The sequence below is a fragment of the Nannobrachium achirus genome (assembly GCF_963921795.1).
Source record: "Nannobrachium achirus genome assembly, chromosome: 1".
Classification (NCBI taxonomy): Eukaryota; Metazoa; Chordata; class Actinopteri; order Myctophiformes; family Myctophidae; genus Nannobrachium; species Nannobrachium achirus.
The window spans coordinates 24,409,237-24,426,947 of record NC_137810.1 but is presented as its reverse complement, the minus strand read 5'-3'; the positions used below and the strand labels follow the sequence as shown (position 1 = coordinate 24,426,947).

Sequence of the window (17,711 nt, the reverse complement as noted above, 5' to 3'; positions counted from 1 at the left end):
TTAAAATTTTGCCCTATTCACCTCCCATTAAAACTAATAGGGGCTATTGAGGCGGCCATATTGGACTTTGTTGTACAAATTGACCGGGTTGTCCATATAGGTTGTGATCCTACTGGGTCATAGATAATATTTCTGGTGGACAACTTTGTATGTCGGGGCAAATGCAGCACACCTTCCTTTGCCCCCTGGGTAAATGTCTGACTGAGTGAGTGAGTGAGTGAGTGTCTGTCTGTCTCAGCGTTTCTCCTCGGTGGCTGGAGCAATTGATCTGAAATCGCATCACCATCAGCATATGAACACACCTGACATAACTGTGAAGCCCGTTTGTCACTTTCACAAATCGTATGCTGTATAATAGCATTTTTATGGTGTATCTATATCTATTTAGCCTACAGTACCTTTTGTGACCACACATGTTAAGGGAGGGGCGCTGTTGTTCAGGCCATGCACAATCACACACAAACCCACACACACACACACACACACACACACACACACACACACGGGGGGGGGAAGTGTGGTGTGTGCAGGCGGGCAGGCGGGCGGGCGGGCGGGCGGGCGGGCGGGGGGGGGGTTCTGGCCCTGTTACAGATGTTGTCCAAAAAACATGCAGATCGGTACACAGTATCTCTGTAGCCGTTAAATGGAACGGGTATTTCTTACATTGATGCTCCTACATATTAGCATGCAAGCACCAGTTAAAGTTACTTTCCATCCCTCATATACTGTGTGCACAGTGCACATCCCATAACCCACACACTGCACATCATTTCGGAGCTCATATCTTTGAACGGGTAAGGGCTAGTAGACTCAAAAGCACTCAAACACAGGGCTTAGGAACGCCCACACATTAGGCTTGTTATGATTGGAATGCCTACATCGTCATAAGACCATTTCCGTTTTGTTTCCCCTTATTTTATCAAAACTAGTACTAGCCCTTACCCGTTCAAAGATATGAGCTCCAAAATGATGTGCAGTGTGTGGGTTATGGGATGTGCACTGTGCATACAGTATATGAGGGATGGAAAGTAACTTTAACTGGTGCTTGCATGATAATATGTAGGAGCATCAATGTAAGAAATACCCGTTTCGTTTAATGGCTAACCCCCTCCCCCCCGCCCGTCCGCCCGCCTGCCCGCCTGCACACACACACACACTCCCCCCCCCCCCCCCCCCGTGTGTGTGTGTGTGTGTGTGTGTGTGTGTGTGTGTGTGTGTGGGTTTGTGTGTGATTGTGCATGGCCTGAACAACAGCGCCCCTCCCTTAACATGTGTGGTCACAAAAGGTACTGTAGGCTAAATAGATATAGATACACCATAAAAATGCTATTATACAGCATACGATTTGTGAAAGTGACAAACGGGCTTCACAGTTATGTCAGGTGTGTTCATATGCTGATGGTGATGCGATTTCAGATCAATTGCTCCAGCCACCGAGGAGAAACGCTGTTTCATACAGACAGACAGACACTCACTCACTCACTCAGACAGACAGACATTCGCAAAATTATAGTATAGATGTCAAAGTCCAAAATTTGAAATCCAGATTAGATACAGATTATTATGAACATATATAAATAAAATATAAATACAATGTTTTATATGAAATGTAAAACTGTAATACATTGTATGGCATATTTTCTATTAGTCGACTAATTAATGCTGCACAGTTTCTTTATACTACAACTAGTCCTGTGGCCAGGGGGTGCCTCTTGGGCAGATCTTTATGCCCATATATGGTGTTCCATGTTGGAGTGCCTGTTGGGCAGATCTTGTCCTGGCCAGACTGTGATGTCAGTAATATGACATCAGAGTATGACATGATGTCAGCATGCAGACAGACAGTACCATGGCAGCAAAACTGAGTAGTATCAGTGATGTGTAGTCAGCATGCAGATGGTCAGACGGACGGACAGACATTCGCTAAATTAATAGTTATACAGTAGATGGTGCTACAATTGGTTCATAATTATTTTCAATCATGGTAGCGATCACGTTTTAGTTACTCATAGTTAATAAGTGACAGATCAGCAGGCCTATTATTGAATCCCACTTGTGCTGCCTCTGTGGAATCATCTCATTTCCAACATGGCATTTTCCAGCAACTGGCATTGGTTTACTGCACTTGTTTTATGTCTTCAGCTTATGGGTGAGCTTGTGATCTTTTTGATCAAAACTATTGTTGAGAATAATTCATATTTTTCCAAGACTTTCAAAAAGAAAATATGACACGTGACATGTGTTGTGATACTAAAGCCACTAGGCAAATATTATCTATAATATCACAGTTTGAATGCTGACTCCTTGCTAAGATTTGGAAAAGTTGGGTGTATACAAGTTGGAAAAATTTGCATTTGGTTCTTATAAAGCCCTTTGCAAGGCACCAATTTGTAGCAATAGGCTACTGTACATTTTGTTAATACTGAGTGAGTGAGTAAAGTAGACTATTGAAAAATACTATGTATATTTATTTGTATTTAAGTACAATTTTGAAAGTATGGTACTAATAACAGAGTAGGCTATATTCTACATTGTGCTATTGTATACTTTTAATCAAGAAGGCTAAAAATAATTAAAGTGGTGGTAAAAGTATTCACATGTTTTACTTGAGTAAAAGTATCAATACTGCAATGCAGACACAAGTAAAAGTCCAAAATTCAAAATTTACTTGAGTAAAAGTACCAAGAGTATTGGTATCAAAATGTACATAAAGTACTCATTATGCAGAATGTCCCATTTCACAAATGTTTTCAAATGTATAAAATGTATTTTAAAAATCTCTTGTAGATTGGCTAATTTTAAATGACTGAAATGTATAGGGCTGGAAGTGGTGAATGTATTTTGTTATAATGTGTAAAAGTGTAAAAGTATAATATTTGCCTCTGAGATGTTGTGGAGTAGAAGTAAAAGTAGAGAAAATGTGAAATACTCCAGTAAAGTAAAAAATACCTAATAAGTGTACTTAAGTACAGAACTTGAGTAAATGTACTTAGTTAATTGCGACAGAAGTTTGCAGTTTACTATGAGAAATGTCACAGCTTGTCCGCGTCCGTCCGTGTAGACGTGTACACATTTTTACAGTCTATGGGTTTGGTGCTCTGATGCTCTGATGTCACTGTGATGTCAGGGGAACCACTCTAACAGAATGGGTTTGCCGCTCTGACATCACGCTCTGGCTTCACTGTGATGTCACACTAACAGAATCCCTTTTTATGCCCATATATGGAGTTCCCTGATGTCATCAATATTAATGATGCCCTGTAAGAGAGATCCCTGTGATGCCAGGGGGAACAAATCCCTTTTATGCCCATATATGTAGATATGGAGATCCCTGTGATGCCATAGGAACAAATCACTTTTATGCCCATATATGGAGATACCTGATGTCCACATCACTGTGGCGTGACCTCTCCCTTTAGGGCGAGGTCGCTTGTCGCCCTGAGGCGTCTTACTAGTAGTTACTTTACACCACTGTCATAAATGAGAAATGTCTGACAAGACTATACTCAAAAGAAATATAGTCCATACCTGTTCGGCCATATGAGCACCCATAGTAGGCTATGTGAAGAGTTTGGGTGCACAGTATATCAGGCATGGAAGGTATTGTGTAGGCCTGACCTACATGGTCAACACACACACACACACACACACACACACACACACACACACACACACACACACACACACACACACACACACACACACACACACACACACACACACACATGTCACACGCACACACGTGCGTCCCTCATGTTGTGGTCGCTCCTAGTGGGAAGACCGTTCGGTTGTTGACACTTTATGTATATATATTATTCGTTCCCTTTCCTGTTGTACCTTGCTCTTACTGTACTTACTGTACTCTGTACTCTGTTCTTGTTTTTTCTTTTTATCTTTTTCATACTTCTCTGTAACTTTGTAAATAACCTTATACTGCTGTGCTGCCTCTGGGCAACTAATTTTCCCCCTTGGGATAATAAAGGTATCTATCTATCTATCATCTATCCTTTGGCACGTTGTGGACCCACAGCAAACACACACGCACAAACATGATATCCAAAGCGCCCTCTTGCTCATACAGTTCCAACACACACACATGCGACCTCGTCGCCATGTTGGTAGCACGCACACAAACACAGAAACACAAATGTGTACTTTTCAGAAATTGCCTTGAAATAAAGTTATTTGGTCTGTAAAAAGAAATAGACTCAAACAAACACCCATTTATTATGTTTTTTTTGTATATCGTCATTGATATAACACAAGGTCATTGATGTAATATGTTGACATCAAAACCCATGCACCAGGTAGATTAATGTTTATTTTCCCTCTACCATGTCTTACAGGCTATGTCAATGTATTAGCAGTGACACTCAAGTCAAACAACCAGGCACCATGGACCAACGAGTTTGAATGTAAGAGCAAATTTCCTGCCAAATGCTAATTTGACAATTACAGTTTTGTCACATGATGCTTTAAATGAAATCATGAAGTCAGTCTTCTCTCAGATGTATCCTGACTGAATCTCTTGCCATGATCTAACTTCCTCCTTCTCTTGCAGCGATCGAATTATCCTGTCTGATCGAGTCCACTACCACACGCAGTCCCAGAATTGAATGGAAGAAGATACAGAATGGGGATTACCATTTTGTGTACTTTGATGGGAAGGTTTCAGGTAATGTATAACAATGAACACATTTTAGAGTTAAATGAAACCCCATTCTACCATGGAAATGAACTATTAATTGTAAATGTGTTATTTCTTTTTTTTAATGATTATATATTGTTTACTCCTGCAGGTGATTTGGAGAATAGAGCAATGATCAAAGAGCCTGCAACATTAGTGATAACTAATGCCACAAGATCAGATACTGCAGACTATCGTTGTGAGGTCACAGCTCCCAATGATATCAAGCCCTTTGATGAAATTCTGATCAGCCTGGTTGTAAGAGGTATTCTTTCAAACAACAAACAAACCCTTTCAACATCCACCAAACAATTTCTACCAATATTATGACATCCACCTGTGCTGCCAGGACAGGATCGAAGGCCATCAAATAAAACACGATTTTAGTCCATTGAAATACTAAATTATTTAATGTAATTTAAGGTTTAAGGATTTTAAATGAAATATGTAGACTATCTGCAGTGAAATAAATAAATTATGGTATTTACAAACTGATCCATGCTCAGCCCATGCAGCACCAATCACTAGATTAGTCACTGGATTGGAAGTCACTGGATTGGTTTAAAGATGGTGACTCAGGGAGTTAAGAATTCTGAATCTCAACTAAAGACACTGCATTACGACAAGAAAGAAACACTGGTCTACATATTGACAAGAAAGAGACAGAGGAGAAAGTGGTACAGTCAGCTGTGGCATTAAGGCCACTGTGGCCTCAGGGCATGCCATTTTGAGGAGCACAAGGCCAAACTGAGGGGCAACGACAGCCATGACCTTCGTTACCTCGCTGAAATTCCTGCCCTGCTCAAGACAGATTCAGAGCTCAGCAAATTCATATTTGCTGATGGCTTCCCAGATTGGTCATGGATAAATTACACATAGGACCTGAATAACATACAATACATGAATAATAATTCCCATTATGCCATCTAATCATATCACATCCGCAGTCGTAACACCACACACACGCACGCATGCACACACACACGCACACACGCGCACGCACACACACACACACACACACACACACACACACACACACACACACACACACACACACACACACACACACACACACACACACACACACACACACACACACACACACACACACACATTGTCCGGTGTTGCCCTACAATCTAAAGGGCATCTGCGGACATTGTCCCGACCTGACAGAACAATGTAATTTGTTTGTCGGCTGTGTTTTCTTAATCTTGATTTTGCAAGCATTTTGTTTAGTTTTCAGAATCTCTGATAAAAACAGTAGACCCTAAGGGGGGGCTTTCATATGAATATACTGAAAGTTCAGTTGCATAACATCAAACAATCTTTGAACTCAAACTGTAGCAGCAGCTGCTCACTGCTGGAAAGCAAGTATTTGCTTTGCAGTACACTACAGTAGGCCTACTTTACTCTATAAAAGTGGAGAGAAAGCAGACTCAGTTTATTCTGATCAGAAAGCAGCACCAACAGCCATGAACCGACTCATGTTCTTCTTATTGCTGCTCGCCTGCATGTACCTGAGCCTGGCTCAAGGTAGGAAGGCTTTGAACAGACCATATTATACCTGGAGCAAGTTCACTTTAGAGAGTTTTAAACTCACTCAGCAGAGAATGAGGCCTTGTGCTTCACTAGCAATGCTGCAATCGCCGTCGTGTTTGTGCTTCCTTCGTGTCTTCCTTCCATTGGAGGACCTTTTTTAAATGCTGATACTCAATATGTTAATTGTCTCTGTTCTGTTATGTTCGAGTTGTACCGTTGAAGTTTTAGATTGATTAAGATTGTGGGAGCGAGGAGGCACGTGACTATTGCTGGTGTCAACCTGAAGGCAGACTGATGTGTGTTTTCATTCTTTCCTGTCCAGGTGTACCAGTGAGTGCTAAGACCCACTGTGAGCGTCATAGAGATAGCATTCCGAGCAAGACTCCAGGAGGTCATCCTGTACTTGGAGCCTTCGTACCTCAATGTGACACTGATGGAACATACACACATCAACAGGTAAAAATAGATCGATACACAGACAGACAGACAGACAGACAGACAGACAGACAGACAGACAGACAGACAGACAGACAGATAGACAGATTATATATTACTCTGTTATGTTGTGTATCCCAGTGCCACGGCTCCACTGGACATTGCTGGTGTGTGGACGATCTGGGACGGGAGAGACTGGGAACCAGGACATCACCTGGTACACCACCCAAAGACTGTGACAACCCAGGTGAGAATGTTGATTTATTTTCTCCCCAACATCCCCTGACATTTAAAATCACCTTAAAATCACCTTTCCTAGCAGAAATACGCTGATGAGCAGGTTGGTTACTTGCATGGTTGCCTCTGCTGTTAGTCTGTGAATGCTGTAATGCACAGAATATAAGTATAGTAGGTCACAGTCTACACAAAGAGGCCTGTAAGTGGCATTGGTTCCACCCACAAGTTTGTATGACAAACGGTTGATGAGCAAAGCCAAATAAAGTTTCGGACAATCAGAGGAGGGGACGGGGCAAAGTTACAGTAAACCAATTAAGGTGAAGGACTCTTAATGAAGTTAATTGACACCACCCACAAGTGTGTACGACAAACAGTTAATGAGTAAAGCCAAATAAAGTTTGGGATAATCAGAGGAGGGGGCGGGGCAAAGTTAAACCAATGAAGGTGAAGGACTGTTGGAGCAGCAGGAGTCGGTGGTCCCCGGGAATTCCCCGTGAGCAGCCCAGTTGGGGTGTTGATTTGGTGTTGGTGGCAGGGGGTCCCTGGGGGTCCGTGGAGGTCCAGGGGTCCTGAAGGTTGTGGTTTGGCAGGCAAGGAGTGTGTGTGGAAAATTTCACATGGATAGGGGCAACGATGGCGGAGATATGAGTAGGGCAAAAGTGTGACAGACAGACTGACAGACGGACGGACAGACAGCCGGTGGAGGTTTGGATAGTAAATGCGACCTGACGGTCGCAATAATCCTTGTATACACTCAAGAAGCAAAAGGGCTCTGATCAACTTGTTTTGATTCTTTCCTGTCAAGTTGAACGTCCTAAGACCCACTGTGAGCACCATAGAGACAGCATTCCGACCACCACTTCAGAAGGTCATCCTATACTTGGAGCTTTCATACCTGAATGTGATGCTGATGGAACATACACACATCAACAGGTAAAAGTGTGGTTAATTTCACTAGCTGAATAAATATAATTGCTGTTATCTTTGCCAGGCCGTGAAGACCGAGGGTGGAGATGATGTTTTCAATTAAGTTTCCCACCCCAATAAAGCCTCTTTGAATTGAATTGATTTGAGAGAAAGAGAGCAACAGACAGACAGACAGACAGACAGACAGACAGACAGACAGACAGACAGACAGAGGGATAACTAACACAATATCAGCAAAAGCAACACCTCTGTAACTTGCAAAAAGAGAATGCTCTTCAATATTATAGAAAGTTAACGCATTGAATCAGTAAAGAACAGTTAATTTACAAACTTGTTTTAAAATCACCAGCTGGCTGAGATCCGCGCTCTATGGAGTGCACCTTTCTATGTGTTTACCGTATGTTATGTGGTGTGTATCGCAGTGCCACGGCTCCACTGGACGTTGTTGGTGTGTGGACAGTCTGGGAAAGGAGAAGGCAGGAACCAGGACATCACCTGGTACACCACCCAAAGACTGTGAAAAACTAGGTGAGAAAGAATTGTATTTGTTCTTTTCTTGAGATTATTACTTGCTCCAGCAGAGCCCGCAATTAGGGTGATAGATGTCTGTACTCTGTAGGTATGAGGGTATGTACTGTATGTGGCCACAGCCAATGAGGCCCAGCCTCATTGGCTGGGTGTTCTCTGTGATGTTTGCGGTGACATCACCACCAACTAACAACATATAGCCACTGACAGCTATCATCACCCTACTTGCAATCTCTGCTGGTCATACTTGTTTTTTCTACGGAAAGTGACACGAATTACCAGACATATTTGGCTATGAGTGCACAAGTTGCAAGTTGGCACCTCGACAGAGTGTAGTCTAGTTTATGTAATGAATTGTGTACTTAAGATGATGCATCATAGTCAGCACTACGAGACATTTTTGTAGATATGCAAACTTTTGCAAATCACAATGCTGTTATTTATTTCATCTAAAATTACTGCATTGCTCTAATACAGCCATTAATATGGCTTTTAATAACACTGTTAGTTTTAGCTAATGACAAAAAATACATGAATGTTTATTTAATATGAACAAAACATAAACATATTTAAAAAATAAAGCAATTTTTATGGAAATGGTTGAAATGTTATCTATGGTGGCGATGTTGACAATGGAAAATTACATGGTCGTACTCCTTCAACAATGATGCATAAAGGCCTATACATTTACAGTAATATGTCTATGGTCCATTGCTACACTCTAACCCTTTACCTGACGACTGCTTCCCCTCTGGTAACCTTCCACACACCGTTTCAAAATGAATAGCAGTGAATGGCATTTAAAACTATGCACTGTCTTTTTATAATGGAATTCTTTTGCTTAACATTTTGTATAAAAGCACATTGAATTTTATTTGTTTATTTGTTTATTTAAGGCGTCATGTAATGGGGATCTACCCATTACATGACTCCTTAACGTCAGCTAGTCTTCCTGGGGTCCAAGGAACAATTGACTTGCATAATAAACTTGTTATGGTCCAGTTTGATACAAGCAGCCGCGGGCACCTTCTCAAGGATGTACATGAAATGCCTTGTTCACATACCTTAATTGGCAATATGGGAATTGTTAGTGAATCATTACTAATCAATTCTATCCTCTATCCTCTAATCCTTTCCTCTCCATATGATCCAGTGAGTCCGAAGCCCTGTCAGCATCATAGAGACAATGCTCCAGTTATGCCTGGATCCTTTGTACCTCAATGTGATGCTGATGGAGAGTATTCACCTCTACAGGTAAAACTATGGCTTAACCTTAATAATGGATGGATGGATGGATAAGTTATTATATCATAGTATTTTATGTTGTGTATTGCAGTGCCATGGCTCGACAGGACATTGCTGGTGTGTGGACAGTCTAGGAAAGGAGAAATCGGGGACCAGGACAGGGCCTGGTATGTCACGCACAGGCTGTACAGGTGAGAATGTAGTGTTTAGCCATAATCAGTAATCACCTGTCATTTCCAATCACCTGACTATATTTCCTAGCAGAAACTGGCAACTTTTGCGTTAGTTTATGCAGGACACAAGAGTCTCTCCCACCCAGCTGTAATCGGCTGTCAGTCAGCTCCTTTCCTATTCCTCATTCACAGATCTGCTGGTCATTACGTCACATTGCCATACAATCAGAGCTCACGCTCAGTAAGGGAGGCTTGCATTTGGCTTGCATTCACTATAGCTCTGCTTGTCTTGGATCCGAAGCTTCGGATCCGTTGCCGCTTAGCTGCCTCCTCCACCCCAGCCTCCACCTTTGATCAGCATAGGATGAAATACTTGTGTCACGGTCACAGACTTTTGTCATTGTCTAGGTGTTGTATTTCTATGTGTGTTCCCTGGTCTAGTTGTCATGTTTCTATGTTCTACCCAGCTGTATCTCATGTGTAATCAGTCCTCATGTGTATATCAGTCTTGTTCCCCAGTTAGTCTTTGTTGAGTCATTGTCTAGTGTCACCTGGCTGTCAAGAGCTTCATGTTTGTTTGTTTCCTGTATTAAAACACCCTACAATGGGTTTTGCACTCTACTTTGCCTGGCTGTCTGCATTTGGGTCCTCACCACACCACCAGATCCTGACAACTTGTGATTTACGTCTGTTGATTCAAGCTTATATGTCAATGTATTACTATTGTACTGCTATTGTATCCTTATGGGGGGTTTGCTTAACATTCCCTGATTTTGCATATCAAGCTGCTTGAACAACATCCATTTGTTGCAATAAATGTTAAGTGTTCCTGACTAAACATGTCTTTCTTAAAATATTCTTAAAATCAGGATAAAGAAATATCCTTGAAGGCACAAAGCCAAGATTTTACAGCAAAACATCTTTAAGTCTGCATTTAGGAGTGATAGGGGCCTGGAGTGATTTCTAAGAAAGAAATTAAGTGTTAACATCTCTCAAGAAAGTGCTTTGCCCATGAGATGCCTATTTGATACCTTATTATGGGATTTTTTTTATCATCACCATCGGTTATGTTATTATTTAAAGAGAATATGCCCTGCTAGTGTTACATGTTTGTTAATCCTTTCCTCTCCAGTTGAACCAGAGCCTCTTAAGACCCTCTGTGAGCATCATAGAGACAGCCTTCCAGTGAGTTATCCTGGATCCTTCGCTCCTCAATGTGATGCTAAAGGAGAGTACGCACCTCGACAGGTAAAACTATGCTTTTAGATAGATAGATAGACAGATCTAGACAAACAAACACACACAGACACACACAGACACACACAGACACAGACACAGACACAGACAGACAGACAGACAGACAGACAGACAGACAGACAGACAGACAGACAGACAGACAGACAGACAGACAGACAGACAGACAGACAGACAATATTATTATAATATTATATTATACAATTTTTCTATTGTGTATTGCAGTGCCATGGCTCCACTGGTCATTGCTGGTGTGTGGACACACTAGGAAGGGAGAAATCGGGAACCAGGACACTACCTGGTATGCCACAAAATGACTGTGAAAAAACAGGTGAGAATGTTTTAGTTTTTTCCCGCAGCATAATCACTTAACATTTACTATCACTTGAATATGTTTTCTCCGCAACTTGTCTTTCTTGAGTCAAGAGAAAAATGAAAGCAAACACTTACTGTAATAGAAAAGAAAAAAAAACTCTGAGTGAAAGGTAACTGGCAGTCTGTTAGTCTTTTAGAAGGAAATTAAAACGTCAAGATTTCTCAAGACTGAACCCTCCATAATTGCAAATGTAGCAACAGTCTTAAAAATCTTAAGATGTATTTGAAACAAACATATTAGAGCCCGGTTGCTCCCAAACTGTTCACACACACTCCCTTGGATGCTTTGTAAAGCGTTGTATGCACACTCCTTAGAGGCAAAAGAAAATCTTTTCCCTGCTTATCTGCTTATTATAGCGCCACCAGGAGGCTGACTTTACTATTACTCTATCGGATGCCACCCTTTTCACATTGGCCTGTTATAGCACCACCAGAAGAATGACTTTTGCTAAGCATTTTTGGAGAAAAATGCCTCCAATTATGCATGCAGCGTCCATGGCATCATTTTCACATTGGGCTATTATAGCACCAGGAGGTCACAATAACATACCTGATCTGTGCTTCGAAGAACACCGCTTCTAGTTGACTTCTGAATTGTGCCTTGAGTACGTTTTTTTCTTATCCCACTTGTACCTTTGCCTGGAATTTTTTAAACACCCTTGAAACCTGCGCCTGCATTCAAGAATGTTGTTAAACCATGTATACACTACGAGGCTCTGAATGATGTGTATGAATTCTTTCCTGTCCAGATGAGCTAGAGCGAAATAAGACCCACTGTGAGCATCATCGAGACAGCATTCCGAGCCTGACTTCAGAAGGTCACCCTGTACTTGGAGCCTTCATACCTCAGTGTGATGCTAATGGATCATACACACCTAAACAGGTAAAACGATGGTTTATAGATAGAGGGTAAAACTATGGTTTATAGATAGACAGACGAATAGACAGAGGAGTTATTAATGATCAATGTTTCATGTGCATGCTGCTGCATGCCAATGAACTAAACAATACTTTTCCCATCAGTCACCAAAAACAATGTTATATTTGTGGATTCACTATCCCTCCTTGCTATGGGATACGTGTCTGTTATGGAATGCATTCACTTCAGCCAATCACTCATACATACTGTATGAGTGATTGGCTGAATACTGGATGAGTGTGTTATCCAACACCACCTTTTTCCAATTCATCAAAAAGACAGAAGGAGAGAGAGACAGGGTTGATGCGCCACGTGCACTGTGCATGCATGTGCACGAGCATGTATCATAGGTGCACAAGTCATGCAGTTTGATGTTACTGCAGACACTGTTTCTCAAACATTTTCATGGCTGTGGGCCACTATCTGAACACCTTATTTGCCATGGACCCCCATTAGAGAAGATCTGCGTCCTAAATATCTTTCAAAATCAGAAAACAGAGCAGAGCTTGTAGATCGGCTATTTTCAAATGCACAGAGAGGTAGACAGAGGCAGAGAGTGACAGACAGACAAACAGACAGACAGACAGACAGACAGACAGACAGACAGACAGACAGACAGACAGACAGACAGACAGACAGACAGACAGACAGACAGACAGACAGACAGACAGACAGACAGACAGACAGACAGAGAGTATGGTGAGAGAGACAAATAGACAGACAGACAGACAGACTGACAGAGACCACACACTGATGCTATTTTCAAATACCCAGTGTAAAATAGGGTTAACATGTTCCTCATTTTGCTGGAGACCCCATGGAACCCCCTCAAGGATCCCTGGGGGTCCCTGGACCCTATTATGAGAACCAGTGGTGTTTTTATTTTTATTATTATTGGGGCATCCCCTCTATCCTTGCAGAGATTTGCTTTTTTTTTTTTTTTTTTTTATACTCTTTTTATTTGTGTGTTGGGCATACCAAGGAATAATTTCACAGTTATAAACAACAAAATATAAGAAAGGCAGCGATATGGTACAATGAATAATACATATAAGTACAAATATAACATGAAAGAAAAACAGAAACAAACAACAAACAACATAAAAAACAGACAAAAAAACTAACAGAACAGTAAATAGACACTCTTGCTCTCAGTCTTCCAGCACGGATCGTGCCCTTTCTGTTATTCTCTCTGTCTCTTTAATCGATAGTGGTCTTGGGCGTGTTACACATGGATGTATTTCACTTGTAAAATGAAACAAAGGGATATGGAATAATAAAAAATGGAAACACTCTAGTCCTTTTTGTCTTTCTCATTCTTCTCCATCTTTTCCACATAGATTTTTATTATTATTATTTTCAATAATTAGGCTACTATGTTGGAGGGGTCAGCTTACTTTTATTGAAGTGGTTGATGAAAGGTTGCTGCATAACATCTTTCATAAGAGCAGTATGTGTCGGTACATACACTTGTTTCCAATTTAACAGTATCAGCCTACGAGCCAGTGAGATTTGCCTTTTCTAGCTTCTTTGTTGTCTATTGCAGTGCCATGGCTCCACAGGACATTGCTGGTGTGTGGACAGTCAAGGAAAGGAAAGGTTGGGAACCAAGACACCACCTGGTACCACCGTAGACTGTGACAATCCAGGTGAGAATGTGGAAATAGGCGGCATCGTCTTGGAAGACACTGTATAATTTGTCTTTCTGAAAATATTACTAAAATCAGGAGTGTGGGTCGGGGGGAATTCTCCATATGCATAAATTCTTATTCAATATCTGATTTGCAAATCCTAAAGGCTTTGTATGTTACTAAACAGGATGTGAGTAAAATAAGAGCAGATTAGTTCATGTTGGGCACAATAACTACGGTTGCTATGGACTCGCTTTAAGTTCTGGATATACACAAAGCCTTTGAACTGAAAAATACCACATTCATTGTATTTGGAGGTTTTGGAAGTCACCTCTCATTAGGTTCATGTAATACTGGAAAAGCATCTTCAATTCATAAACATATAAATAAAATAGGTTAATTGGGATTATTATTTTTTTTTTTTGCATCGAAAGAAAAACAATTCCTTGGAGTTTTCAAATTCTATGTACGACTAATCAAACATGTCCTGTGGTCATTGGGCCATAAGATGGGGAGCCAGTGTTTCTATGCAACCAACCCAAAGCATTATGTTTAGAGTGGCGTCTTCAATTATTCACCCATTATGTCATCTCTAGCATTGCATGTGCCAATTTGTGCCATTTACTTTCTTGAAAAAATGCCTGTGGCCTCTTGTTTGAAACTTTGTTTTCATTATCTTTTGTTCAAGCTCTTGTGCAACACTCCAGTAGCCTCTTTTATTGGCTGCGCTTGAAAGAGAGTATTTTGTTCACTCTTGTCCTTTAATGGATGGTTAACTTTCAATAATGTCTCTTTCTAGAAGTTTCTACTATGTTTTATCTCTTCTCATTGGTCTGTAAAAGACAAAAAGGGAGACTCGAAGCAGTGCTCTTCCGAGCACAGGTCTCCGCTAAGTCTTTTAGGTTATTGTGGCCTTCTGGTGGCGCTATAATAGGCCAATATGAAAAGGGTGCCATGTCTTCTTTGGCCTTTCACAGCCATCTGATGCTGCATTCATGATTTCAGGCATTTTGTTCCAAATCTTTTTACCCAAACATAGCCAGTTTAAAATCCAAAAGTCAGTTATTTATAGTATAGTTTGAAAACATATGGGAAGGTTACCTCAGGGTGGGCCAATGGAGATTAAAGCAATTTGTAATGTAATTCTTTCCTCTCCAGCTGAACGTCCTGAGACCCACTGTGAGCATCATAGAGACAGCGTTCCGACCACCACTTCAGAAGGTTATCCTATACTTGGAGCTTTCATACCTCAATGTGAAGCTGATGGAACATACACACCTAAACAGGTAAGACTGTGGTTGATTTAGCTAGCTAGTTGAATAAACACAGTTGTTGTTGTTGTTGTTGTTGTAGATAATACTGTATAATTTTGTGTGTATCACAGTGCCACGGCTCCATTGGACATTGTTGGTGTGTGGACAGTCTGGGACAGGAGAAAGCAGGAACCAGGACATCACCTGGTACACCACGTATAGACTGTGACAAACTATGTGAGAATTTTTATTTTCATGAGATTATCTTTGTAGTGAATTGCTGTACTTAAAGGACAACTTTCGTTTTTTACAACAATGGTTCATATTTTAGATTGTAATTAAAGAATATAAAAGATGAGTGTTAAAATTATTTCATTTACTTCTTTCTATTGTTTTAGAGATTCTTATTTCAGTGGTTGGGGGCATGCGTACAAGTGGCTAAATATGTCATTTTACACAGAATAAGCCCATTCCCAAGGCTTATTCTGTGTAAAACGCAACCTTTCATGGTTGAATGTGACTTATGGGGGCTAGAAGTGTTACTGTAAATAGCAATAAAGAAACTGCTGGCTTATTGTGTCTAAAAAGACATTTAGCCAATTGTATGCATGCCCCACATTTTAGCATGGTAAACGCGATAAAACAATAGAACGGAGAAAATGAAAACATTTTAACGCACACTTTTTCTTTTCTCTAATTACAATCTAAAATATGAACCCTTGTTGTAAAAAAACAAAGTTGTCCTTTAAGCAAGCTGATGTTGGGTGGAGGCAGCGACCAGGTCACCAAAGCCACACTACTCCTCCGCACTACTCCTCCCACATTTTTGGTGGCACGCACTTAGGCCATATGTCAAATGACCGGCTTCATCGGTTAATTTTGCGAATGTCTGTCTGTCCGTCCGTCTGCCATCCGCCGTCTGACCATCTGTCTGTATGCCGACATCACTGATACTAAACGGTGTCGCCACCGCATGCTGAAACAATGCCCAAATTTGGAGATGAATGCCCAAATTTGGAGATGAGCATGCTGACATCACTGATTATAAACAGTGTTGCCAACATGGCTGTCTGTCTGCATGCTGACGTCATACTCTGACTGACATCATAGTACTGACATCACAGATGGATACAACGGTTATTGCACAACTGGACGTCAATGGTGACTGTTAGCCCCTGATACACGTAGCAATTTCTTTCATTAATATTAACCAGCAACGACCAGAGGCATCAATTGGGTATGGCCATTGGCAGCGTCATTGGATTAATCTTTTTGTGGCTTCACGCGTGCAAGACACCAGTCATGTTGACATACCCTATCAACAGGCATGAATTTATTTTAGGAAATACATTTAATTTTTTCCCCTTTAGCCAAGGTATGGCAACTGCCATACCTAACCATACCCAATTGACGCCTCTGGTCGTTACTGGTTTATATTGATGAAGGAATTGCTACGTGTAGGCCTTCTGACATCATAGATGTATGACATCATAGACCACATGAGACTGACACACTATGTCCATATATGTGCATTCCAAGATATGGGCTTAATATTGATGACATCAGGGATCTCCATATATGGGCATAAAAGGGACAAGGACAGAATGGTTAGCGCCGCTCAAATAGGGACAAGGACAGATACAGAGATTTGCAAGTGTCACAGCAACCACACTTGCAATTTCCAATTGCATCTTTCTAGTCATTGCTGAACAGCCAACCGAGAGCTCTCTCCCTCACAGCCTCACCTAACCTCACATAACCTCAGTAGAGCTCTCTCCCTCACCTAACCTCACATAACCTCAGTAGAGCTCTCTCCCTCACCTAACCTCACATTACCTCAGTAGCAGCCTTTCCGCATGGGGGCCGCTAGCCTAGCTCAGCTAGACATCCCCAGCCATGTTAAAACATACTGCAGTTAGTTAGCTGCATTAGTATATAGGCTGGGGCTGCCACTGGAGCCACTGGTCATGGCTATTTGGGGTCTTTTATTGACATGGAGACGTTTGGAAACACTGGGGTTAGGGTGTAGCAAATAATGGACCATAGACATGGATGCATTAGCCTTTCTGCTTCATTGTTAACGATTTCTCTTTGATACAACTAACCACAGCTAGTCTGCGTGAAGCGAAGTGAGAAAAAGAATTCCAGGCTAGCCACAGACAGATTTTTAAGAAAGCACATGGCACATGAAATGCCTGTGGTGAAATGTGTCATCGTCGAAAGTTAATAATTGAAGGCGCCTGAATAAGCACACACTCACAGCATATGCACTAGGATAAGATGAGTAATATGATATTAGTATGACATGGCTGCATACTTATTACTTTTCTGTTTGGCAATTGAAAAAGCTACCCACCCACATGCTTAAATTAATCTTTTGTGTTCTCTTTCTCTCTTTTTTGTCTTTTACAGACCAATGAGAAGAGATAAACCATAGAAGAAAGAGACATAATGGAAAATTTCCTTCCTTATCCAATAAAGGAGAGTGAACTAAATGCTCTTTTGTTG

General features: G+C 41.1%; 1 protein-coding gene across 2 annotated transcripts; it reads left to right on the top strand.

Annotated features, from left to right (window-relative positions):
- Positions 1–1,899: 1,899 nt before the first annotated feature.
- Positions 1,900–17,698, top strand: LOC308292016 (thyroglobulin-like). 2 transcript variants are annotated; one of them, XM_080734211.1, is made up of 17 exons: positions 1,900–2,149; positions 4,347–4,415; positions 4,562–4,675; positions 4,800–4,952; positions 6,549–6,682; positions 6,803–6,908; positions 7,704–7,831; positions 8,248–8,353; positions 9,507–9,607; positions 9,690–9,789; positions 10,904–11,019; positions 11,251–11,356; positions 12,150–12,283; positions 13,866–13,968; positions 15,109–15,236; positions 15,335–15,440; positions 17,616–17,698. In XM_080734211.1, exons 1-17 carry the CDS (start codon positions 2,089–2,091, stop codon positions 17,621–17,623), a joined length of 1,773 nt encoding a protein of 590 aa, XP_080590337.1. In that variant the 5' UTR covers positions 1,900–2,088; the 3' UTR covers positions 17,624–17,698. The 2 variants fall into 2 exon arrangements, with proteins under 2 accessions (XP_080590337.1, XP_080590338.1); XM_080734212.1 differs by lacking the exons at positions 1,900–2,149; positions 4,347–4,415; positions 4,562–4,675; positions 4,800–4,952 and adding an exon at positions 6,068–6,220.
- Positions 17,699–17,711: the final 13 nt, after the last annotated feature.

Excerpts from the sequence above, each read along its gene's own strand:
- LOC308292016 (XM_080734211.1), top strand. The coding sequence starts at position 2,089 with ATGGCATTTTCCAGCAACTGGCATTGGTTTACTGCACTTGTTTTATGT. Across the intron at positions 4,676-4,799 it reads CTTTGATGGGAAGGTTTCAG|GTGATTTGGAGAATAGAGCA; the intron begins GTAATGTATAAC and ends TTACTCCTGCAG. Across the intron at positions 8,354-9,506 it reads CAAAGACTGTGAAAAACTAG|TGAGTCCGAAGCCCTGTCAG; the intron begins GTGAGAAAGAAT and ends CATATGATCCAG.